We start from the raw sequence: 13,223 nt of genomic DNA on the forward strand, positions 1-13,223 counted from the left end.
TCTCTTTCTGGAGCTCCATGCACTCCTCCATTTCCTTAAATGGTCCTAATAGTCTTTGTAGAATTTGTATTCTTTCATTCACGACCCTTAATTCTCTCTGTCTTTTCTTTATAATGAGACTTATTAGGGACATGGAGCAATGGTTTAATATCGTGTCCCACTCCTTTTTAAAGTCTTTCGTAGCATCTGTAAAGGTAGGAGTCTTTTTGATTCGAAGTCCTTTGGGAATGACTTTCTCAGCTGCGTATTTTTCTAAAGCTGCAAATACCCACCAGATTTTGTTTTCCTTAAGGAGGCTTTCACTGAGAGAAGCCATGGCAGTCTCAATATTGTCGTCTTCGATATCTTGTTCTTTTTTTTTTTTTTTCAAAATCGAAATAGAAGGCAGATTTGACCATGTCCTCACGTTTCTTGAAGTGTGTGAACATGGTGCTGCTGGGGACAAAAGTTCTTGGGATAGTAGAAACTGGAAAAGGTGTTGAACTGCCGGAACTAGAAGCAGAGGACACGGCGCTCCATACTCCAGGGGGAAGAGGATAATCGGTGCACAACAGGAAGTGTGCACACTACGCATTTTTAAGGGAGGTCCTGCATTCCGGGCTGTTTTCCCGCCTTTTTTGCTATAAATAGGAAGCCACTAAAGCAATAATGAGCCTTGATAAAGAGTCCAAGGACTCGAAACGTGTTAGACCAGGATTGCTATCACAAATAGTACCCAGCCTAGTGTTTGTCTTGTGGAGCCTACAGGGTGAGCCTTTTTTGGAACACTCTGTCATTACCATCCTTGGCTTCACCACCACCGCTGGGTAAGGGGGGGGGGGGTATTCATGCTTATGTGATGCCATTTTAACTTGTTACCTTTTTATCTGTCATTAAAAACCTATTGTATAAAGTTCACCCAGTGCACCCAAGGTTTTATTCTACTACCCACAAACCCTGGACTGGACATAATAGTACCAAAAACACCATTATTCATTATTTCACATACTGTAATGCCCCTTACACAATATACTACACACCGTAAAGCCCATTACATATTATGGCGCTCACCATAATGCCCCTTACACAATATGCCGCAGACCATAATGCCCATTACACATTATACTGCACACCATAATGCCTCTTACACAATATGCCGCAGACCGTTATACACATTATGCCACACATTGTGATGCCTAATACACATTATGCCACACACTGTAATGCCCATTACATATTATGCAGCTGCCACAATGTCATACCCTATACACAATATGCCACACACACTGTAATTCCCATATCACATTATGCCACACATTATGCTACACATATTGCCCCCAGTACTCCTGCTTATACACATCATGCCCACAGTCGTAGCACCTCTTACACACATTGTGTCCGCCGAAGTAGCGCCACTTATATTGACAGGTAGGGGCGTTCTGGGGTGGACACCTAATGTTTCATGGACGTGCCAACAAAATTGGCAGGTGTGCCCATAGAAATGCTCGGCAGCCCCAGGGAATGCAGATATTCCTCTGCCTGCTGGGTGCAGGCAGATGACGTCAGTGCCCACCCCCAATTTCCTCTGCCCGCAGCCTCGGCTACCCTTCGACTGCGGGCAAAGGAAATGTCATTCGATGGTGAGTAACCATTAAATTATTTTTTTCCTCTGTCCAGGCACTTGCGAGCGGATGTGTAAGCATACACATCTGCTCGCAGTGTAACCTGGGTTATACGGACGTCAGGGGCGGCGTTAACCTGCTCGCTAGGCTCATACTGGCTATTATTGGGGATGCAGACTCAGAGCAGGGTGAGCGCCTCTCCAGCCTGGCGCCTCCCTGCTCTGCATCCTCTGTTGAGAGGGTAGTGCCAGCCCTGACCATAATGTTCATCTGGACCCATGTGACGGTAGGGTCTGACACTATATGCTTAACATTTGGGAGATGGAAGACTTTGATGGACGTACTTGGATGACAACTAAAAGCCACTACAAGCCGATAAAGTAATGGCTCTAGACCGTGGCGATTTACTTAAACCTAGAATCCCAGACCCTAACACTTATGCTATCATTTCCTGGGTTACCACATATAACCAGATGAGTCCAACTATCAGTAAAATTGCACAGTGGTACTGGCCTTTGGTGCAATCGGACACAGATTTAGGCCTCAGTAACACCAGACTTTTGTCAAATTACAAGCACTTAGGGACATCTTATTTAAGTTGGATGCTGTGCCTGCTTATAACTGTCGCCTGTCCAAAAAACTGGGTTGTGTCCGTTGCACCTGTGTGACTTGTCTATATATGATCCCAGGTGCTACTTTTAATTATTCGCAAACCGGGCTAACTATGTATATCAGAGATACATTGTCTTGCAATTCTCAATTGGGCTTTCTTATATAGGTAAGACTGAGCTGACGTTTAAGGACAGAATGGCTGCACATCATTCCTTTTTCAAGAGTGCGCTGCCATCTGGCTCGAGTGAACAGCCGGTTTCCAGGCATTTTCTTAAAGCTAAACATAGTTTGTCTTCATTGAAGTACAGAATGATAGACCACGTTCCACTGTCTATCAAGGGTTGTAACCGTGGTTTGTCTCTTATGCTGGGAAGCCTGCTGGATTGCCCGTTTGGGTACTTTGTTTCCAAACAGGTTAATTGAACAATCATGGTTGGCTATGTTAATATAACATCAGTTGTTTCTTTTTTTCTGTTGCTTTTGATTGCCAATATGTCATTTGCTTCTCCTACAGTATATTGTAATATCATGTTTTCTATTTATGGTTATTCCTCTTGTCCTTTATATTATGGTGTCATTGTAATTGTTTCTATGGTGACGGGTGCACGTGTCTCACCCTATGATCGGCTTTTTGCTGTGATAGGATAATGTCATTTCAATGTGCCACATGTTTGGGGGATGGTTCACTGGGTCTTATTTAAAGTAAGATTGTGTCTTATGTTTTTAGCCAATAAATTATTGCTTTCACCGCATCATTAAAGGATTTTTTGAGTGCTGCACACACTGTTCTCTATAATTGGTTTTAGTGCGGGCACCCACACAGCAACTTTCTCGGAGGCTGTGCTGGGTACTCTTGTTAATATATATATATATATATATATATATATATATATATATATATATATATATATATATGGACAAAAGAAGAGTATAGAGGTGCGCTGATGGTTTCACAGAATGTGTGTACACACAGATGTGTAATAACAAATTTAAAAAATGTATTTCATAAAATAACATAAAACATACTAAATAGTACACTGTCATGAACCTGACTTGGTTCACAGTTATTTCCTGAGGTTTCTATGCCTGTTTGTTTCCTAGCTGCTGCTGTTGCAGCTGCTCTGCATTTTCAGTGATTAGAACTCCTGTGAAGCTCCCTGAGTTCAGCACCAGTCACATGATCCCAAGTAACTCAAGGCATACTTTCTGGTTCTGCCTGCTGCTGCAAGCTGCAGACAATCAAGCAATCACAGGGTTGCCGACTTTCAGAAAATCCTCTCCGGGAGAAGCCCGGAGAGGAAGCTTTCATGACGATTTTTGGGGGCGGGGCTTAACCGTGATGTCATTAAGCCCCGCCCCCATTACGGGAAATAGACTAAATAACTGATATTCATGGAGGGGGCGGGGCTAAAACGCCACGGTTGTGCCGTTTTAGCTCCGCCCCCTCCCCTGAGACCCGCGGATTGCGGCATATAAATGCCGCGATCGGGGGGCTCAGTGGGGGTCCCCCTGATTCCGGGAGGGTTGCCCACCCTTCCGGGGGCCGGGAGGAAGGACCCGATTTTCGGGAGACTCCCGCAAATTCCGGGAGGGTCGGCAACCCTGAGCAATCACCTGGAGGAATATAAGCCAGCTTCCCAGAGTCCTCCTTGCCTTGAACAAATGTTCTTTCTGCTTCCTGTGTGGTTACCCCAGAGACAGAGAATGCCAAGGCTCCTGGCTATCCAGTCTCCAGCGATACCTTCTCCTAGTGTCCTGCTGCTACTTACCTGGTTCCGTTCATCTCCAGAGACTCCTGCTAATTCCATCACTGCGGTTGAGTGAGCTAGTTATCCCCTGCAGAGGATACCGCTGGCACTGGCTAGCAAATCCCCACTAGCTCCTAGGCTAGACCCCTTGGCTCCCAGGCCAAACTACCTTCAAACCCATCAGTGACTTTTTACCATCACAGTCCTGATCTGTCGACAGGCACTGTCTACCTCACAGTCGACACTCAGCTTCTGCCGTCTATACCTGACTAACAACATCTGTGTCATCCCTGACGTCCATCAGTTGCTGCATCCCAATATTGTCACATTATCGTCTGTTGTCGACATCCTGTGTCAACTGTTTACCAAAGTGCCTCCAGAGACTCCGACATTCTCTCCTGGTTATCAACATCATAGACCAACGACTCCCAGGTCGTCATCTCCGGCTTCCAGGCCATCCTGCAGCTCCCAGGCTGCCAACTTTCATCACCGGCTCCCAGGCCATCCCGCAGCTCCCAGGCTGCCAACTACAACCCCGGCTCCCAGGCCGCCTCGCAGCTCCCAGGCTGCCAACTCCAACCTCGGCTCCCAGGCCGCCCCAGTGATCTACAGTGATCCTCAAGTATTCCCCAGCGATCTCCAGTACTCCCTGTGTTCACCCTCGTGTCTTCTCCGGCTCCCAGGCCGCATCCCGTGGTACTCAGTCCCCTATACTGTGAACTGTCTGTTATATGCATCCCTCCGTACCCTCCGTGTTGCTGTCAAGCATTCAGTGCCATCGATCACCATCGATGGTTTAAGTAACCCTCAACATCATTGCTCTAGAGACCCCAGAGTATCTTACCCTGCAAAAGCCACAGAGGAACCTGGGCAGAGGGCCGCGACCTGGTCGGCAGTTGCAGCTAAGTCCATATCCCCTTGCGGGGGTCCCTGGTGAATACCATTGTCGGCTTAGACCCCGCGCCTCTGCTTTAGGTCTCAGCCAATCCTCTGTGTCCCCAGCAGGTCATCTTCCTCGATCCTCCGTGCATGAGTTCCGACTACCTCAAACCTCCTTCGTCCTGCTACCCAGCGCCCTCCACTGGTCCACCACGGTCACAGCCGGGAACACAAGGAACCCCGGTGCTGACATACACATGATCCTTGTAGGATAAATTTCATGTGTGACACACACTTTCCGACAGATTGTTATTGTGATATACAGTCAAATTCTTATTTTCTCAGTTGAAGAACCCTTTTTCTGAAAGACCCTACGCGTTTCGTCCCCTGTAGGGTCTTTCAGAAAAAGGGTTCTTCAACTGAGAAAATAAGAATTTGACTATATATCACAATAACAATCTGTCGGAAAGTGTGTGTCACACATGAAATTTATCCTACAAGGATCATGTGTACTATTTAGTATGTTTTATGTTATTTTATAAAATAAATTTTTTAAATTTGTTATTACACATCTGTGTGTACACACATTCTGTGAAACCATCAGCGCACCTCTATACTCTTCTTTTGTTCTTATGTCTATCATATACCTCTATTAACAGCGAGGTATCTAGAGGTGCAGCGAACCTTAGAGCGCAGACAGGGCCACAACCCCCCTTTCTTTCTTGAGATATATATATATAATTATTTATACAAAAATTTTTAGGGCTCTCATTTTTTACTCATCTTGATCATTGATCTGGTTGCAGCTGCTGGACCCAAACAGTTTATGTGCGATAGTTACCATCTTCTTCTGGTAATCTCACCTATCTTGTTGGTAAAAGCTGCCACCACACAGAGTTACTCCTAGCTTGTGGATGACCACAATAATACCCATACAGCAGAAAAATAAATGCTTTCTCCAGAACCAGAGTAGGAATAAAGTTAATTTAGAATAAATAGTGTAGGGTCATCTGCTGACTATAACATTCATAAAATGACTTGTTCATCCTTTATGTTTTCATTTTGTAATGTTTCATCATTCCATCCATATCACACCATCAGTAGCTGCTCAGAAATGGCTTCAGTATTGGTGGCTTCTGATTTAATGTAACAGTCACACTCTTATGTATCTGTTGTTCCCCCACATCTCTAGTTTGTAAGCTCATTTTTGTTCATGTTGTAGTCTTATTGTGTCATGAGCCCCTCAATGTACAGTGCAGTGTAATATATATAGATAGCCTGACAGGTATTTGGGTGAGGTTTATTTTAACCTTTCAACTGCTAGGTAGATCAACATAATGTTGTGGTGTTGTCATAGTGAGAAAATATCCGACTTCAAAGTCTGTAAAAGTGATATTCATAGCCTCCAATCACTAATACAGAGTTTAGACTAGACAAAGAAGCCTACAGTTATAGTGCACAAATAAATCAATATATTAAACCCCCACACCCTTCAGTTAATAGCTAAACCATTAAAGTTCTCACAGCTACTACATTTATTAGACCTCTGTGTAGTTCAAAACAACAGGATGAATACAAGTATAAGAAACTCATGTAAATGATGGATGTTCTTTAAAAATTTACTTTTTCTGGCTCACAAAGATGAGAGGCAGTGGCGTAAGTTCGTCCAAGTGACCCGGAGGCAAGATATATAAATAGGTGCCCCCCCTCTTTATATATCACTCAATAGCGAGAGAGAGAGAACAGATATATATTTCAAAACTCAGCCACAGAAGTTATATTGATGGCTTTCAATTAACAGGTTTAAACTTGCAGGGGAGGAAAGGTGCCCCCTTGGGAGCTGGAGCCCGGCGGCAGATGACTCCATTGCCTCCCAGAGTTCTGCCTCTGATGAGAGGTCATCTATGTAAACACTATGGGGTGTATTCAATGATTTTTTGTGAGCTGTGACAGCGAGCAGTGCTGCCTGCTCGCTGTCACAGCTCCCAGGGCTGCCTGCTCGCTGTCACAGCTCCCAGGGCTGCCTGCTCGCTGTCACAGCTCCCAGGGCTGCCTGCTCGCTGTCACAGCTCCCAGGGCTGCCTGCTCGCTGTCACAGCTCCCAGGGCTGCCTGCTCGCTGTCACAGCTCCCAGGGCTGCCTGTTCGCTGTCACAGCTCCCAGGGCTGCCTGTTTGCTGTCACAGCTCCCAGGGCTGCCTGCTCCCTGTCACAGCTCCCAGGGCTGCCTGCTTGCTGTCACAGCCCCCAGGGCTGCCTGCTTGCTGTCACAGCCCCCAGGGCTGCCTGTTTGCTGTCACAGCTCGCAGGGTCAGTATTTAACTGACCCCCTGCACATGCCATTTCCCTGTCGCTAGGTTTTTGTATCGAAGGGGAAACGGCATGTGCGGCCACTAAACCAGCGAGACTCGTGGCTAAATGCAGCGGGCTCCTTGCATTTGCCACGAGCCTCGCTGTTTTTTTTCTTATTCATACCCAATAGAGACTCTGGGGAGCACCTCCACGTGAGTCATTGTCCACAGATACCATTAGGTCCAGTCCTAATAATTGTGGAATCAAGTTCTTTTGAAGATTTTTTTAAGTACACCGTTTTAGCTTGTGCATAAGTCTTCCCAAATTTCCCCTTCCTATCAATATGTTCTTACAATGTATCTTTTATTGTTAAGAATACATACAAATTATTTTTATTATGATTTCTTGGTGTTGCTGTGTCTCAATTATATGATGATTTACAACACTATTCTGAAGGATCTTTATTGATTAATTATTTTCTTTATCGCCTCATCTGTCAAAATGTTACTATTTTTGTAATCTGTCAATAAAACTTTATAACAAAAAAAAAAAGAGTGGAAAGAACACTAATGGTAATGGCAAAATAAAATTATACTCAGGAGAGGAGCAGCACACATTTTTGCAGACCCAACCCCTTGGGTTGCATGAATCATGGTATGGGCACCGCAGCACCGTGACTGTTCTTCTGCAGGGTCACAAAGCCAGGCTGGTACGATAAAAAAAATAAAGAAATAAAAGACAGCTTTACTTTGTTGCCAACAGATCCATTGTTCCGTAAACAATGGTACATGGTAGGAGTACAGTATAAACCAGTTTTTTTGGTTTGTTTGATTGCCTTCTTACTGTATCTAAAAATGTATTGTAATGTATACAAATATTACACATACCCTTTTTTGACCTTTGCAACAAATGGTATTGGTATCAGGTGAAATTATAATTTTGATGGCTGAAATATTTCGCAAATTTTGGTATACTTATTGCTTAAAAGTTTATTTATTGAACTTGTTTCACTATTCACTATTTTCTCTATACTGAAACAAAGTAAAACACACAACACACATCTAAAAAAAAAAAGCTGACATCCTTTGGACTATCCATTACTGAAAGATAAAGGGTGTGGGGACAAAAAAGCAGGCATTTCATGGCTGTTTTTGGAGCATGTATCTGCCTTCAGCTGCAATAATATACACAGAGAAACAAGAGTTAGACTCTCCATGCAGCGAGGAATAATCTATTTATTTTTGGAGCTTAATAGTATTTAATAGTATTTCAGAAGGGAGTCTGGTTGGAAGGAGTTCTAAAAAAAATTTAAATAATAGAACTTCCCTGTAATCCACTCCTAGCTGCCATTTTTCAAACCCATGGGTTGATCCTATTAGAGCTGAAGGGTGCAAGTTGCCATTTAGGTACCGTTTAAATGCTGAAAACGGCACCTGAATTAAGCTGATCTCGCACCCTTCGCAGGGCCGAATTCGCTTAAAATTACATGCACCCCCCCCGCCATGGAGGTGCAAGCACTTTTAAGCGAATTTAGTCTGCCGTAAAGTGCACCTGGTGCCGCGAATTACCCGAACCCAATAGGATCGACGGCCTAGTCTGTATGGCAGGGTCGTTAGCTAATTGTTCATCACTCTCCACTTTAGCACTTTATAAATGTGACCCTTTAAAAAAAAAACTAAAACATATAAAATATGCATTTAAATTGTCCTTAACCCAGGTGAATTTGTCAAAATAATTGTGAAAATTGGCAAGCAAAGATTTCTACTCATCTTAACACCAAATCTAACACATCAACATACTTTGTGCAAAAATTTACTGCACATGGAAATGAGTGGTAGCCTTGGGCTTTTATGCCAGAGGCTATTTAATTACAGTCCCTTTTCTCATTCTATAAAGTTGCCAGTAACGTGTCCCAACCCATGTTTTTGGGGAAAACTACCTGAAGCTACCGTATAGGTAAACACATTTGCGTTTACCTATAGCCTTCCTGAGACTGGAACAAAAAACTCTGTCCTAAATCATGGCAAAAATCTGTGCTAGGTCATGCCAATACTATTTGCATTACCAAGCTCAGCATGAGCTAAAACTGAATAGCGCTGGCTGACCAGTTAGCTAGTGTTTAATAACCACAGCTAACTGAATCGAGACCTTAGTGTGTATCTCTGATAATTTTTTCTCTGGGAATCCCACCTATATTAATATTTTGACTATTTTTTGGCGGTTCGGTTAGTGATACTGTATGCTTTCCCAGCTGCTGCTAACCAACTAGTTTCCACAGCTGAAAATTGTTTGTTCTCATAATTTCCACTGTCCAGACAGTAAACATGCACCTCTCATGAATGAATGTATAACTAACAAAGCTCAGGTAAAACAAAGACAAACCTGGTTGCAAGTAGGATATCTGTGTGCTGCCTTTGAGCATTTCTGCACAATTACACTGGTTCTTTATCTTAAACAGTACAACAGAAAAATCACATACAGTATCTTCTGCAATTCTATAATATGAATCTGACAATTTTCTAGGAGGTGGTTCCTTTGCGAAATTGCTCTGTGAAGCAAGTTTATAATGTGGTTTATATTAGTATTGACATGACACTTGACAAACAATGTTATTGGAGGGTACCTGGGTCTAGGACCCATTATTTATCTCCCCTGCATGGTTGTAGTACATTTTGTATAGATCTATTTGTCAGCAACTGCTGTGGTCACCTGTGTTGGCCTAGGTAATGGACAGGGGTTTGGGGGGGTCTGCACACAAAAAGAAAAGGATTAATGCCCTCTATTTAGCGGGCAGTGTACCGCTGTGTGTTGTTTCACAACAGTGGGGGTGCTATCCCAAACATTGGCATACAAGGACACAAAAGAAAAAAGGGTTTGTATGGATGCACTCCTTAATGAACAATCAAAAATCGGGGTTTTAATGGATTTAATTCCTTTTCAATTTCTAAAAAATGTGGGGGTTCCTTTTATCTTTAATGGTACTTTGATGGATACGGATACCACCACATATAGCGAAATAAGAGGTTAAAAGGATTTTTTACATTTAATCAACATACAGTGTTTATAGACAAGAAAAATGTGATTAAAGAATTTTAAAAGTGTAGGTAGACACGAATGTTGGTGTTAGTATTTTGACATAAGTTTGGGGTATATTCCCCACTTTTGGTCCTTACATAAGTTTATAAATCTGTACCAATAAAAATATTTTTATTTTCCACGTGTGTTTATTGATTTAATGAGGGCTTTCCCAGATGTGATGGTTTCAATGTTTTTGTAAGATATTGGGTGATACACAACAGAAAAAGGAGAGAAGGTTCCTGGACGTCGTTATTGAAAATTAAGGGGTAGATTCCCCATATACCGCAAAGATATATAGACCCAAGCTGTGTTTATAGAGAAAGTTCTTTTCTGGGGGGTGAATTCCCACAAGAGTCCCCAACACAGTATGTTTTAGACAAATTAGGGGTAAATTCCCCACTAAGATTTTATCAGACCGTCACAGTTTGGTGTATCCTCCAGATAGTCAGTCTGTCTGGTAAATGCTCACCTATATGGATAGGTCAGTTCTTAGATTTATGTGTTGGGGGATACTCCACATATATATCTACACACAGTCAATCGGGTTTCTCAGGGGCAGATTCCCCATATGGGTTTTGGTGGAAATATTGATACTTATTGGGGGTGAAATTCCCCTTAAGTCATCAAATGGGGATGCTTGTGTTTATTCCACAGTCGAGGCTATGCATTTATTTTGGGGGTGTATTCCCCATGCGCCTCCCCTAGGTAGTGTCTTTAAGATTTAAGAGGTGGATTCCCCACTATATTCTTCCAAATTATATCTATTTGGAGACCCAATTTTGCCTATAGCGGTACTGTATGTGTCCAGGGGTAGATTCTCTCCAAATGTCCCAAAGTATGCTTTTATAACACTTTCAGGGGTACATTCCCCGTAGGGGTCCCTGAGTGAAGTAGTACATATGCCTATGCAGACTATAATTAGGGGTATATTCCCCAAAGAGTATAAGTCTGTAAGGTTTTTATATAGTTGGATTCATTATATAGTGCAAATTCAGAATTTTCTGCTGAGACAGCCCAAATAAGATATTTCTTATATACAACAACAGATATTTTTAAATGTGTTTATTAACACTGGGGGGTATGTTTTTCCTTTTAAATACGTAGTACTAGGTCACAGTGTATTTTTTTAAAACACTGGAGGGTACTTCCCCTTTTGGGTAAGTGGTACTGAAACAAAAAGATATATACACACACGTATGCAGAGTCACTTTAATGTGTATGGATGTGTAATCCCTTGTACTCGGTTTACTGCATAACAGGATTTCAGTCTCCTATTGATATGGAGTTTTTACCACTTAGTGTGGGACAAAAGGTTGTTTTTAAGCCAGATATATGGTTTCATACACATATTATTGGTATCTAATAATCAAGACCAATTTAGTATGATGATATAAGAGTGTGCTTATTGTGTTATAATTTCAGCCAGAGCTTCTGAGACAGTTTAATACATTGTCTCCATATAATTATTGTCTCTGAATGGAAAGTAGCAGCGACACCTACTGGGAAATGCAAGGTACTGCTGTTCCAGCACGCTCTGTATATTGAGGAGTGCTGAACTGTGATGATATTTCCAGAGGTGAATAAATACTGAGACTACCGTGGGTCTACTGATGCTAGCTGCTGCGGATATTCTGGCTACAACCTAATGGATACAGATATGTAAGGACATTGGGTATAAGGCAATAATAGCAAAAATTACATGTCTAAACTAAACACCAAACATACTATCTAACGCTACACGGACAGAACACGTGTTTCGCTTTGTTAGCTTCTTCAAGCTTGAAGAAGCTAACAAAGCGAAACACGTGTTCTGTCCGTGTAGCGTTAGATAGTATGTTTGGTGTTTAGTTTAGACATGTAATTTTTGCTATTATTGCCTTATACCCAATGTCCTTACATATCTGTATCCATTAGGTTGTAGCCAGAATATCCGCAGCAGCTAGCATCAGTAGACCCACGGTAGTCTCAGTATTTATTCACCTCTGGAAATATCATCACAGTTCAGCACTCCTCAATATACAGAGCGTGCTGGAACAGCAGTACCTTGCATTTCCCAGTAGGTGTCGCTGCTACTTTCCATTCAGAGACTATAATTATATGGAGACAATGTATTAAACTGTCTCAGAAGCTCTGGCTGAAATTATAACACAATAAGCACACTCTTATATCATCATACTAAATTGGTCTTGATTATTAGATACCAATAATATGTGTATGAAACCATATATCTGGCTTAAAAACAACCTTTTGTCCCACACTAAGTGGTAAAAACTCCATATCAATAGGAGACTGAAATCCTGTTATGCAGTAAACCGAGTACAAGGGATTACACATCCATACACATTAAAGTGACTCTGCATACGTGTGTGTATATATCTTTTTGTTTCAGTACCACTTACCCAAAAGGGGAAGTACCCTCCAGTGTTTTAAAAAAATACACTGTGACCTAGTACTACGTATTTAAAAGGAAAAACATACCCCCCAGTGTTAATAAACACATTTAAAAATATCTGTTGTTGTATATAAGAAATATCTTATTTGGGCTGTCTCAGCAGAAAATTCTGAATTTGCACTATATAATGAATCCAACTATATAAAAACCTTACAGACTTATACTCTTTGGGGAATATACCCCTAATTATAGTCTGCATAGGCATATGTACTACTTCACTCAGGGACCCCTACGGGGAATGTACCCCTGAAAGTGTTATAAAAGCATACTTTGGGACATTTGGAGAGAATCTACCCCTGGACACATACAGTACCGCTATAGGCAAAATTGGGTCTCCAAATAGATATAATTTGGAAGAATATAGTGGGGAATCCACCTCTTAAATCTTAAAGACACTACCTAGGGGAGGCGCATGGGGAATACACCCCCAAAATAAATGCATAGCCTCGACTGTGGAATAAACACAAGCATCCCCATTTGATGACTTAAGGGGAATTTCACCCCCAATAAGTATCAATATTTCCACCAAAACCCATATGGGGAATCTGCCCCTGAGAAACCC

At 42.2% G+C, this 13,223-nt stretch overlaps 1 protein-coding gene across 1 annotated transcript in view; it reads left to right on the forward strand.

Annotated features, from left to right (window-relative positions):
- Positions 1–13,223, forward strand: part of PCSK4 (proprotein convertase subtilisin/kexin type 4) — a 90,894-nt gene that overhangs the window by 29,583 nt on the left and 48,088 nt on the right. The window contains 1 exon segment of the mRNA XM_083179451.1: positions 7,833–7,922. Within this exon segment, the coding sequence (XP_083035577.1) occupies positions 7,833–7,922 (90 nt within the window).

Source organism: Crinia signifera, chromosome 1 (assembly GCF_055691185.1).
Source record: "Crinia signifera chromosome 1, ASM5569118v1, whole genome shotgun sequence".
Classification (NCBI taxonomy): Eukaryota; Metazoa; Chordata; class Amphibia; order Anura; family Myobatrachidae; genus Crinia; species Crinia signifera.